This window comes from Sprattus sprattus (genome assembly GCF_963457725.1).
Source record: "Sprattus sprattus genome assembly, chromosome: 7".
Classification (NCBI taxonomy): domain Eukaryota; kingdom Metazoa; phylum Chordata; class Actinopteri; order Clupeiformes; family Clupeidae; genus Sprattus; species Sprattus sprattus.
In genome coordinates, this window is record NC_137926.1 from 4,793,537 (window position 1) to 4,806,004 (window position 12,468).

General features: G+C 41.9%; 1 protein-coding gene across 1 annotated transcript; it reads left to right on the forward strand.

The window, feature by feature from the left end:
* Positions 1-1,588: 1,588 nt before the first annotated feature.
* pde6b (phosphodiesterase 6B, cGMP-specific, rod, beta) lies at positions 1,589-11,667 on the forward strand (the record flags this gene model as incomplete). The annotated part of the gene is made up of 22 exons (XM_080842920.1): positions 1,589-2,059; positions 3,292-3,444; positions 3,919-4,008; positions 4,092-4,232; positions 4,643-4,717; positions 4,817-4,881; positions 5,007-5,073; positions 5,175-5,222; positions 5,486-5,635; positions 5,758-5,901; positions 6,508-6,573; positions 6,749-6,895; positions 7,062-7,169; positions 7,318-7,427; positions 7,865-7,952; positions 8,103-8,203; positions 8,284-8,391; positions 8,751-8,814; positions 9,218-9,292; positions 9,396-9,479; positions 11,128-11,257; positions 11,618-11,667. The coding sequence occupies 22 exons, from the start codon at positions 1,589-1,591 to the stop codon at positions 11,665-11,667; spliced, it is 2,535 nt and encodes an 844-aa protein (XP_080699046.1).
* Between the last annotated feature and the right edge of the window lie 801 nt (positions 11,668-12,468).

The window sequence follows — 12,468 nt, forward strand, 5'->3', positions numbered from 1 at the left end:
GAGATAAGGGTCACTAACCAAGCACATCTCACACTGAGCCCTGGCAGTACAGTGCACTCCCTTCCTCATGTCTCATCTCATAACCAAATCTGCGGCTGGCTGTATCCGAGCGCTTCATCGCGCCATTAATGTGCAGCTTATCTATCTGACCTTTCCCTTAAGATGGATAGAGTACTTTATATAGACCTGCTCCACAGCGCACAGTGGAGGATTAATGCGTGTCATAATAAGACGCGGGTATTTCCTGGGGATGCCACCGTTTAATGTGCTTTCCATAGATTGAGTCATGATATAGAAAATTATAACTGAGAATGTATAACTGGGGAAGTCTTGCGGTTGTCCTCGAAGTATCACAGTCAGAAACTGCATATGAGCAGTAACTTGCATTATCAGACCGCTTTATCAGTTCTTTTCATGACAGGTTCCCTTTGCAGTGATCGAACAGCAATGCATTTGTTTGCCTACCATGAGAAGAAAAAGGCATATGCTCTATAAAACAGACACAAAGTGCAGAGCATTTTAAATCACAAACAGTTGACATTGTACTCGCTTATAAACACTAGGAAGTACCTGGTATTCAAAAGAAAACATCCAGCTGAGCTAAGGACTATCTCTCAAGGGACAAACATTTGACACCATTCCAGCACTTTTAAGTGTATTGTGAAGTTTGAATTTATTTTTACTTCTGTGCTTTGTGCTTAAAATCATTGATTGAATCAGTTATGGATACCAAAATGCATGGATAGTTTTATCAACTCAAATATGAACCTGCCTTCCTTATTCAAATGTTTGGTAGATTCCTACAAGTACATCAGTGAAACGCTACACAGTATCTTCAAATGCAGAAGGATGTGGATCTCTGAACGGCCCTGGGAGGAGACAAGCGTGCCTTAGACCAGATCTCTCACAGGCCCTGTGAAGAGACAAGCGTGCCTTAGACAAGAACTGGGGTGCTGGGATAATCAGCTAGTGACATGCTTAAATAGGGCTTAGGAAATGAGGAGTGTGTTTTTAATAAGGACATAAAGAGCTTGTGTGTAAAAGCCACAGGAGATGACTAGGAGGGAACGCCTGGCTCTGGTTTCCAGCCTTGCAAATTAGGACGCTTGTCATCTTTTAAAAGCATTGTTTTGTGTCTTCCGCTGCGCCTGAACTGTCATCAACTGAGAGTTGTCTTTCTCGAGGAGGAAGCAAGGGGGAGCTAGAGGGGTGAGGGAGTCCGTCGGTCCGCACGTCTCAGGGCATCGGCATCAGCCTGGGAGGAGGTCAGCTGACCAGGTCTTTTGCATGAGCAGATCCTGGTTCACCTTCAACGCTATTAGGGAAGAACCTTGCTGATGACAGGTGGATTGGACTCAGGTCTCCCCTGAGGCCGCAGGTGTGTCTTCCATCCACAGGTTCCATCTTTTTAACCTTTCCTCCTCTTCTGAGGAGCCTCGAGGACATACAGGTGGGAACTTTTTAAACGTTTTATTTTTTTTACAGGACAAATTGGCCATAATCGCCTTGTCTGTCAAGAGAATCAAATTCAAGAGAATTATCGTAGTCACATTTCTGGGATTGGGGGGCAAAAGATCCCAAAACCAAGATGAGTGTCACAAAAGAGGACGTCGCCAAGTTCCTTGATGGAAACACAGGCTTCGCCTCAACCTACTTCGCCAAGAAGGTCAGCGCAGAGGCCCTTGCCGAGGCCATGGGTGTCCCGGAGACCAAGGTGGATTTCTCCATGTTCAAGGAGGTGGGCCAGGTGGAGGAAGGGGAGATCCTGTTCGAGGTCATCAAAGACATGCAGGAGAACGTGAACATGGAGAAAGTGATCTTCAGGATCCTGCAGAGGATCTGTCTCCTCACCCACGCCGACGTCTGCAGTCTCTTCATGTACCGGCAGCGGAATGGCATCCCCGAGCTCGCCACCCGTCTCTTCAACGTTGGCCTCGCCTCCGAGCTGGATGACTGCATCGTCCAACCAGACTCCGAGATAGTCTTCCCCCTCGATGTTGGAATAGCGGGCAACGTTGCCCAGACCAAGAAGCATGTCAATGTCAAAGATGTGACGCAGGTAAGCAATTTAGGTTGTCTCCAATGGTAGTTCATTTACATTTAGTAATTTAGCAGAAGCTTTTGTCCAAAGCGACGTACAAGGATGCATACACATTTTAACCTATACACTGATGGCACACTGCACATCAGGAGCAATTACAATCTTGCTCACTAGTTCAAGTGACAAACCAGGTGCTTCAAAAGGTTTTGAGACATCAGAATGGACACGTCAGATCACAGACAGAAAATATTCCAAAAACCAACCAGGGCTGAGCTATTGTCATTACTAATCCTCACACGTCTTGTCTGTCTTGTGATATAGATCTATATTATCCTTTTGGTAATTTGTAAGACATTATAGGCGTCATTGCTTCTGGTTAATTAACTGATAACTGACAGATGAAACAAGCACAATATTTGAGTATGATCACCACACATACAATATAACGTAGTGCTACGTAGCATAGCGTGATAAATCCTCTTGACATAATCCCATTTATTGAAACATCCCATTACCATTTTGGGATCCCGGATTAATTTACCTGCAGTGCCTTTATCAGCAAGACGACTGGAAGGATCAGTTTCGTATGTGAATAATCAAAACGTGCCCAATAATGATTTACAAGTGCTTATATAATACCCTATTAAGAATACAAAATAAATAATATAGTGATGATCATGAGTCCTGGACAACAAGTAAGGTCTAAATAGTATGAAATTCTGAATTGTAATCAGGAGATATTACATTTCGGAACATTTATTCTGACTAAACTCCTTGTATAAAGTGGCATATTGTCTGGAATCAATTGTCTCTGGCCTTTAAGGTCATCTTCTGATCAAACAGAGACATGATAGTTAAGAGTCACAGTTTACTCTACAGTTCCAATCATGGAGGTCACAGGGATTGTAAAAAGCTGTCCATGCCGTAGCTGTGTGTCTCCTTATGAATCATATCTCTGCCCTATCCAGAACAGTAACTTCAGTGTCCTTATGAATCAAATCTCTGCCCTATCTAGAACAGTAACTTCTGTCTCCTAATGAATCATATCTCTGCACTCTCCAGAACAGTAACTTCAGTCTTCTAATGAATCATATCTCTGCACTCTCCAGAACAGTAACTTCAGTCTCCTAATGAATCCTATCTCTGCCCTATCCAGGACAGTAACTTCAGTCTTCTAATGAATCATATCTATGTACTCTCCAGAACAGTAACTTCAGTCTTCTAATGAATCATATCTCTGCCCTATCCAGGACAGTAACTTCAGCACATTTACGGATGAGCTGACTGGCTACACGACCCGCAGCCTCATGGCCACGCCCATCTTGAATGGCGACGATGTGGTGGCTGTCATAATGGCCGTTAACAAGACCACCGGGCCTCACTTCACGGCAGAGGATGAGGATGTGAGTCTGACCCCCAACTCTTCCCCCTCCACCCCGAGAATAGCCTTTCCCCTCACATGCTCTTCTGTGGACAATCATACGTTATCTGCATATTATCTCCCTCTGGAACGAAATACCGTTTTCTGATTGGCTAATGGGGTGTACAATAAGTTCGTATAGATGGACACCTTGGACGTAGTCCCAGTAGATATGAATCTACTCTCCGGTGTGAATAAATAATAATAATAATAATGGATTTTATTTGTATAGCACAGTTTAACATACAAAGAGGTCTCAAGGTGCTTAACATAGTAAAGACAGTCACAACAACAATACTACAAAGTAATAGAAGTGCTAATGAAGTGTAGAAAATAGGATAATATAGGTGTGAAGAATAACAGTGGTATATAAAGCTGTTCTTTGTGTTATGTGACAATGAGCCCGTTTAATTTGTCCAGTTAAGCCATTAAACCCTCTCTTGATTTTATGCCACAGCTTTTTTTAAAGTACATGAAAGTCGCTGCTTTAAACATGAAGATCTACCACCTGAACTACCTCCACAACTTTGAGTCGAGGAAAGGCCAGGTGAGTGTGAGACAGTCTTCAATTGGCTTGGGCAGCAGTGGTTCTGCACGAGGGGTTCTTACAGTGCTTCCCTTCTGCTTCAGCTCCTACTGTGGTCCGCCAACAAGGTGTTTGAGGAGCTCACAGACATTGAGCGACAGTTTCACAAGGCTTTGTACACGGTGCGTGCATACCTGAACTGTGACAGATACTCAGTCGGCCTGCTGGATATGACCAAAGAAAAGGTACGTCCCCCCCCCCCCCCCCCTCTGTTGTTATCTTAACTGGAGCCAGTCAAATGTGTGTGTGTGTGTGTGTGTGTGTGTCTGTCTGTGTGTGTGTGTGTGTGTGTGTCTGTGTGTGTGTGTGTGTGTGTGTGTGTGTGTGTGTGTGTGTGTGTGTGTGTGTGTGTGTCACAACTTTCAAGTCTAATCTGTTTTGAGTACAGTTGTGAAGGAAATTTCTGCACAATATCTGAAAAATGTTCCTCTTTAGAGGTTAAACAGAAGTTAGTTCATCGGTCAGTTCTAATGTTGCAGTGTTAAACTGACAGACAGTCAGGCAATGCTAAATGTGAGTGCACAGGAGAGCAGTTGTTAAGATGAACAGAGTACGACTGGACCACCCCTCACCTGTCCCTGTACTTCCTACACAGGAGTTCTTTGACATCTGGCCGGTGCTGATGGGAGAGCAGCCACCTTATGCTGGACCGGTGACCCCAGACGGGAGGGTGAGAGACATACAAACACTTCACAATCGCTTAACATTTGTTTTTATACAATTCAGTTAGCCACATTTAAAAGAGAAAAAAAATGTGTTTGTGTTTTAGGAAGTCATCTTCTACAAAGTCATTGATTATATTTTGCATGGGAAAGAAGACATCAAAGTCATACCGTAAGTGTGGCTCCTTTCTGCATTTTTAACATTCTGTCATGCAATGATACTATAAGATAGTCATTGAAGTTATCTTATTTTACAGTTTGTGGGTAGCTTTAATTTAATTCATTTGCCTTCCACAGAACTCCTCCTGCGGACCATTGGGCTCTAGCGAGTGGAATGCCCACGTTCGTTGCAGAAAATGGACTTGTATGTGACCCCCCCCCCCCCCCCCCCCCCAAACCTGTTCATTACTAAATGCTGATGTTTGTTTACCAGCATATTTATGATGTATTGTCACATTTATTTAGATTTGCAACCTCCTGAATGCCCCAGCAGAGGAGACGTTCCAGTTTCAGGTAGAAATCTTTCTTTTGTAGCGAGTGCCATGAATCCTGCAGACACAATTTCACAGATGTGAACATATGGTTACGTTAAAGGTTAACCTTGCGTTTCAAGTGAGACTACAAGCAAGCGTTGTTTTTGATAAAGATGCAGTAGGACAGGTTGTATAGAAACAGGACGAACTCGGTAGGAGTGAAAGTGACGCTGTGTGCGCTGGTCCGATGAGGGGACCCCCCCTCCCCCCTTGCTGTTGTGACAGTTATTCCTTCTTACACAGAAAGAGCCTCTGGACGCAAGTGGCTGGACAATAAAGAACGTGCTCTCACTGCCAATCGTCAACATGAACGAAGACATCGTGGGTGTGGCCACTTTCTACAATCGGAAGGATGGCAAGCCCTTCGATGAGCAGGATGAGTCACTCATGGAGGTAACCCCAACCACGCCTGAGGTTGGACTCAGAGACCTTAGGAGGCATCTCGTCAACTGCCAAGAGCTCTGCAACAATCAGAACTCACAAACCACCTAATCTCAACGTTTCCTCTGTCACAGGCTCTGACGCAGTTCCTCGGCTGGTCAGTAATAAACCCAGACACCTACGACAAGATGAACAGGGTGATCAACAGGAAAGAAATTGCCGAGGACATGGTTATGTATCATGTCAAGTGTCGCAACGATGAAATCCAGACTATTCTGGTGAGCTGAAAAAGGGCATCCTTAAATTTTTTTTTTTTATCATTTATTTATTGAAGGAATTGCACAATACAGGTTATCTCAAGCAGTATCTCAAGCATTTTTCCTCCATGTTTTCATTCATTTTTTAAACACGAACAAAATTACCCTCACCCACCCTCCCCATTCACCTCTTGGCAGTTAGTATGTTCATAAAAACAAAAACAAAAACATTTCTCAGTCATGAATGTACATTCTTACAGTTATGCATCAATATTCTTCCAAACTTAGGCCCTCATATGTCCATAACACCTTTATTGGCTCAAATATAGTAAATACTTACAATGTGTCGACCATTCTGTGAGGCGATCAAATATCAATAGGAAAAGAAAATAAGCGATAAATAAATAGGCAATGAATAGATCGAAAAATAAACAAATAAACATCTAGGAAAAGATAGAGAGGGGGGGGGGGGGGGGGGGGTCTCAGTTACAATTAGGGACACTCACCCAGTGGGCAACTCTTGGGCATCCTTACATTTATCCACAAATAAAAAGTTACACTAAATCCTGAATGCTTTGAGGAAGTGCTGAGTCTGATGTCTATCTCATGTTGCTTCCAATCTCCTAGAAAACAAGAGAAGTTTTCAATAGAGAACCGGAAGACTGCGATGAAGATGAGCTTCGTCAGATCCTGGTACTCGCCTACTGAAGTGTATTTCTCTGCTTAATATCAACCTGGAAACAATCGTTCTATAAATACATGGGCGATGATTATCGTCACCCTACTAGCTACTTTTCAACCTTGTTTGAATCAAATAGAGTCATCGATCATCTTTTGCCCACTGCTAACAGAAATGGTTCTTTTCTAGAAAAAAGAGCTCCCCGGCCCGAAGAAGTTTGAGATCTACGAGTTCCACTTCTCAGACTTCGACTGCACGGAGAAGGAGCTTGTGTTGTGCGCGATCCAAATGTACTATGAAGTTGGAGTTGTCAAAAAGTTCCAGGTTCCACAGGAGGCGAGTGCTTTATGCTGTAATGTTGATTAAAGGAGCATGTTATGCTGTAATGTTGATTAATCTATTGTTGATTAAAGCAGCATGTTATGCTGTAATGTTGATTAATCTAAAAAATTATGCAGTAATGTTGATCATCTATGAAATCATTTGAATATTGATCTGACAGGTTTTGGTGAGGTTCATATACTCAGTGAGCAAAGGATACAGAAAGATGCCCTATCACAACTGGCGCCATGGATTCAACGTGGGGCAGACGATGTTCGCTCTTTTAACAGTAAAAACATTACATTCATGTATTTACAAAATATTTACAATTTTTTTTTTTACAAAATTGAAGTAATTGCCATAATGTATGCATGCCAGTGGGATGGGACTGAGAAGTGTCATTAAGTGATGCTGACTGTGGCTTGTGATTGGGACAGACGGGGCAGTTGAAGCGCTACTTCTCGGACCTGGAGGTGATGGCGATGATCACCGCTGGCTTCCTGCACGACATAGACCACAGGGGCACCAACAACCTGTACCAGGTGAAGTAAGTACACCTGAGATCCGCTTCACTTTACATTTACCCATGGTCATGACGACACACATCCACTTGGCAAGAACAAGCAAACCTAAGCTAAATGAGCATGGGGTCACACATTTAAAGCACAACCAACTCCATATTCCAACTTCATACTCACATACAAGAAGTACAGTCCCACTCAAACAAATAAAACTAAAGAGAAGCTATGTTTATGTGTGATATAATTTGTGTAAATATGTTTTAAAAGATATCTGAAAAGTGTCACATAAGAAATGATATAATTTGTTAATTGTATATATAAATATTAAATATCATATATAAATTGTGTATACATATATATATACCTATATTATATATGCAAAGACTTAAATAGGCATTTAAAGATATCTGAAAAGTGTCACATAAGATTCAGCTGCTTTTCAGCTTCTTCCCATCCTTTACAGAACTGGCAGCCCACTTGCTAAGCTTCATGGAACACAAGTACTGGAGAGGCATCACTTAGAGATAAGCAAATTCCTGCTTGCAGATGAGGTAAAACACATCTGTTGCTTACGTGACTTACAGACATAATACCCACAGCTGATGACTTTTTGCTGTTTCAAGGTCTTCTTTCAACAACTGAGTGCTAAAGTGGTAAAGGCTCTCTCGTTCTCTCTCTCTCTCTCTCTCTCTCTCTTCAAGACTTTGAACATTTTCCTAAACCTCAACAGAAGACAAACGGAGCATGTTACCCATCTCATCGATATTGCCATTATTTCAACTGACCTGGCTTTATATTTCAGGTAAGTCCCAGGGTTGCATCTTGTCCCTTGGCATAAAACATCTGATTAGTATGTCACAGTTATTTTTGTCTGCCCATCAGAAAGAGGACAATGCTCTCGAAGATTGTTGACCTATCAAAAACGTATGAAGATGAGAAAAAATGGATAGACTTCATGTCCATTGAGACGACGAGAAAGGAGATTTTGATGTGAGTACAACCAAAATGTCAATAGACACAGATGCCATTCTATTGAGCACTGAGTAGCTACCACAGACTGCTGAGTTCATTACCATTAACTGAAGACGTGGTACAGTAGATAGAGAAGTCGATTAGTGATCAGAAGGTTGCTAGTTCAATTCCCTGTCGAAGCGTCCTTGAGCAAGACACTGAACCCCTAATTGCTCCTGATGTGCAGTGTGCCATCAGTGTAAATGTAAAAAATGTGTATACCTGCTTGTAAGTTGCTTTGGATAAAAGCGTCTGCTAAATGACTCAATCTAAATGTAAACATGTAAATGAAGACAAACACCCTCTTTCATCCGTTTCACCCTTACTGCCCATCACAGGGCCATGATGATGACCGCCTGTGACCTGGGAGCCATGACCAAACCATTTGACGTTGCAAACAAGGTGAACTAACTGCCCATACCCTATTTAAATCTCCTTTATCAGCAGAGATATGTGTCTAGGAAAGTAAAATACTGATACAAAGAATGATCAATTCAAAACATAATGAGTGACTTTGGAAGAGTCATTATGTGGAAGAGACTCGGATCATCAGATGAGTACAGGAAAAGGTGCGGTCATTGAATAATTGTACAGTAAATAATCTTGGGACTTTGATGCAGCTGAAAAACATGGTTCCCAAAAGTAGCACATAGTCAGGCATAACCAACTGTAGCGGTAGCCTTGCTAGCTCGCCTACCATCCATGTCTGTGGTTGCGAGTCCAGTGTGGGACTGACCTGTCACACAATGCAGGGCACACAACAATCTTTCTGTCCAAATAAACGACACTGTGTGGCTGTTACCAGGTGGCTCTCAACGCAGCGGAAGAGTACTGGGAGCAAGGTGACATGGAGAGGATTGTTCTAGAAGAGATACCCTGTGTGAGTATTGGCATATACACAGTTGAGTTAGTTCAGGTGTATCACCTGTTCATTTTGGCGTAGACAAGGCCTGTTTGTAACGTCTAACTCTCTCTGCTCACAGCCATTGATGAACAGAAACAAGATACGTGACTTACCCAAAATCCAGTGTGGTTTCATCGACTTTGTCTGCACTTTTATATTTAAGGTAAAATCACTACACTGACACCGATTGAACCTTTCATGGTAAATTGGCAGTGACTACAAGAGTCACCCTTGAACAGAACCTTATTGACGATACAGTCCAGTGATGCCAACTCGTACGAATTGATCCGTATTAATACGAAAATGTGGTGGAAATACGGCGATACGAATATAATGACTCATTCATACGAATTTAGGGTCAACTTGCAATATTATTTAATGAATAGAATATTTGACGTAAGTCCAGAAATAAACAAAAATGTGTCATGATTTGGCTTCCTGCTTATGAACGCGGAGGGCGCCATTCTTGTTTTGGCCGACGCTTGAGCTGATTGGTCGATATTATAGCTGCAGCGACACGGGAAGAGTATTTACTTTTGACGTTGATGGATAAAGTTAACTTGTCGCTTTTAGTTTACAAATGGCCACCACCAACATATTTGGGTACGTTTCTGTGATTGTTTTTAATCAACTACTGCTTAATATGGTACCCCAATCAAAGGATATTAAACTACTGATCAAGAATAAAACTTTCTTGACTCGAGCGATATATTTTTCAAACACAAATACGAATGGTCAACGCAGAATTTCCGTCGAATCAAGTTATATTTCTGTCAAAAGAGTGAGCTAAATGAAAAGACTGAAGTTGGAACAGATCGCATTTGTTGTCATCCCCGTGGCAACAAACTGACACGAGCACCGCTGCTGTCACTGCTCTTCTGGGCGTTGTCTAGCAGTACTTTCCACTTGACGGTATTCCGTATAATCGAGCTCCTTTCTTACTTCGCTCAATTTGCCTTACTGAGTCTTTTCATTTAGCTCAATCTTTTGTGGACGAACACTTTCTCATTTTTTATACGTGATCGAATATAGCATGCAACGTTACAATCTAAAATTATGGCTGAAAAAAAAGAAGCCATTTCCTAGGAATCAGACTTTCTCCCAGATACCAAGGAATACACTTCTATTAGTTGAAGTCCTGTGTCTACCAGTCATGCCTTTTGCACTATATGTCGGTCCACATTTAGCATTGCCCATAGTGGACTCTATGATGTTAAGACACACATGTCTGCCATCAAACACAAAACAGCCAGCACCCAAGTCCAGGGGAATAATAGTCTGCTGTCAATGGGTTTTGAGACCCAGTCCAGTGGCATGACCCTGACTGAGAAAGTCACCTTGATTTTATTTTATAAGGGTTGCATTTTGTGTACAGAAACTTATAAAATATGAGATACTTCCACCATAATATGAAAAGTTTGCCAAAATACACTATGACACAGCCAAATTCACGTGATTAAGAAAAGAGAGACCCTCTCAAAGTGAGCTTAAAGTCTATGAGTCTACGTTTGTAGGCTGAATGCCAAAATATTGTTTCTTTTACAAGTACATATCAACATTTTGCCCGTTGCACCCATTAACGCAGTACAGATTTCACTTAAGGAAAAATACTAATTTACTGGGGAAAATACTAATTTTGGAACCATTGAGTACAGATTGGCACACCACAATGTTGGCAATACTGCAGTACTGTCTCTCGTACCTGATTGCAGTAAACCATTTAGGATGTCACTAGAACTTTTAAAAAATTCTTCTCACAACGTTGCAAATTCATGCAAGTATTCTCTTTTTTTTTATTTCTTTTTTTTTAGGAGTTTTCAAGATTCCATCCTTCCACCACGCCAATGTTAGATGGTCTTCTGAACAACAGGAAAGAGTGGAATGCGAGGAAGGGAGAGTATGAAGCCAAGTATAAGGAAATAGTGGAGGCTAACCCTAAGGGTAAGCCTGGCTTGCGATCGTCTCGGAACTGACATGACACACATATTCATTTGCCACCTTCTTCAGTTAAAAAATCTCAAACTCTAAATGAACAGTGTTGGTAAAATAGACATGGGAATATTTTTGTCAATTGACGATTTTTATTTTAACATCACATATCAGAGAAAAGGAAATACCCTTCTGAATTCTAAACCATAGACACGAATGGTAGACAGTGCTAGTCCGAGAGAATAGTGAGCTAGCCAAGTTAAAATCTCAAAATATGTTAGGCCTACTTTGGCTATATTGTTCAAAGTCTATCTCCATGACGATTGTTCACGTCTACATTAGCTTCACTAACGTTGATCTTTTTCCATGCAGGCAAAAACAACCCAGGAGGAGAAGGAGCCAAGTCGTGCTCGATATGCTAGAGCTTTGGAACATCGGAGTGTTGGATATTTAGGAAGAGTACCATCATATAGTCTGACAAGTCAAGGGTGATAGAGATCAGCCTTCGCCCCGTTTTTAAGAGGAGAAACCAGGAGAGAAAGAGAGAGTGGAGCACAGCATGCAGGTGATGCAATTCAGCGAAGCCAATAAACCTTGGTGCCACAAGATATGGTCATCCCCATATGGATCGCCCAAGGGTATTACCAAAACATGCATCTGAAGAAAGATGGTGCTGATCCAATAGATCCATGACTGTAAAATGCCCCCCGCTGTGTGTTCTGATTAATTTGCTTTGTACTATAAACTCAGGGCTTCTGGAACTATCACTGGTTGATTATTAGCCCTTACAGGAATCCAACAGCCATTAAGAGACCCTTATGTTAAGATAGTGTAATCATCTATGGCAGTGGTTCTTAACCTGGGTTCGATCGAACCCCAGGGGTTCGTTGAGCCACTCTCAGGGGTTCGGCAGGGGTCAAGACACACACACAGTATAGCCCGGTTCACACTAGCAATGTCAGGCCGTTTTTATACATACCAACGTTTTGAAGAAATCATATTTTATTTTTGAAATTACGAAGGGTTCGGCGAATTCACTGATGAAGCTTGCAGGGTTCAGTACCTCCAAAAAGGTTAAGAACCACTGATCTATGGAATCTGATGTTACAAAGAGGTCTGCGGTCATATTATGCAGTATAATAACACTGTTTATGGACATTCGATCATGTGAAATGACACCATCTAGTTCTCTTTGTGTATCTCTTTTTTTGCACCAGTAATCA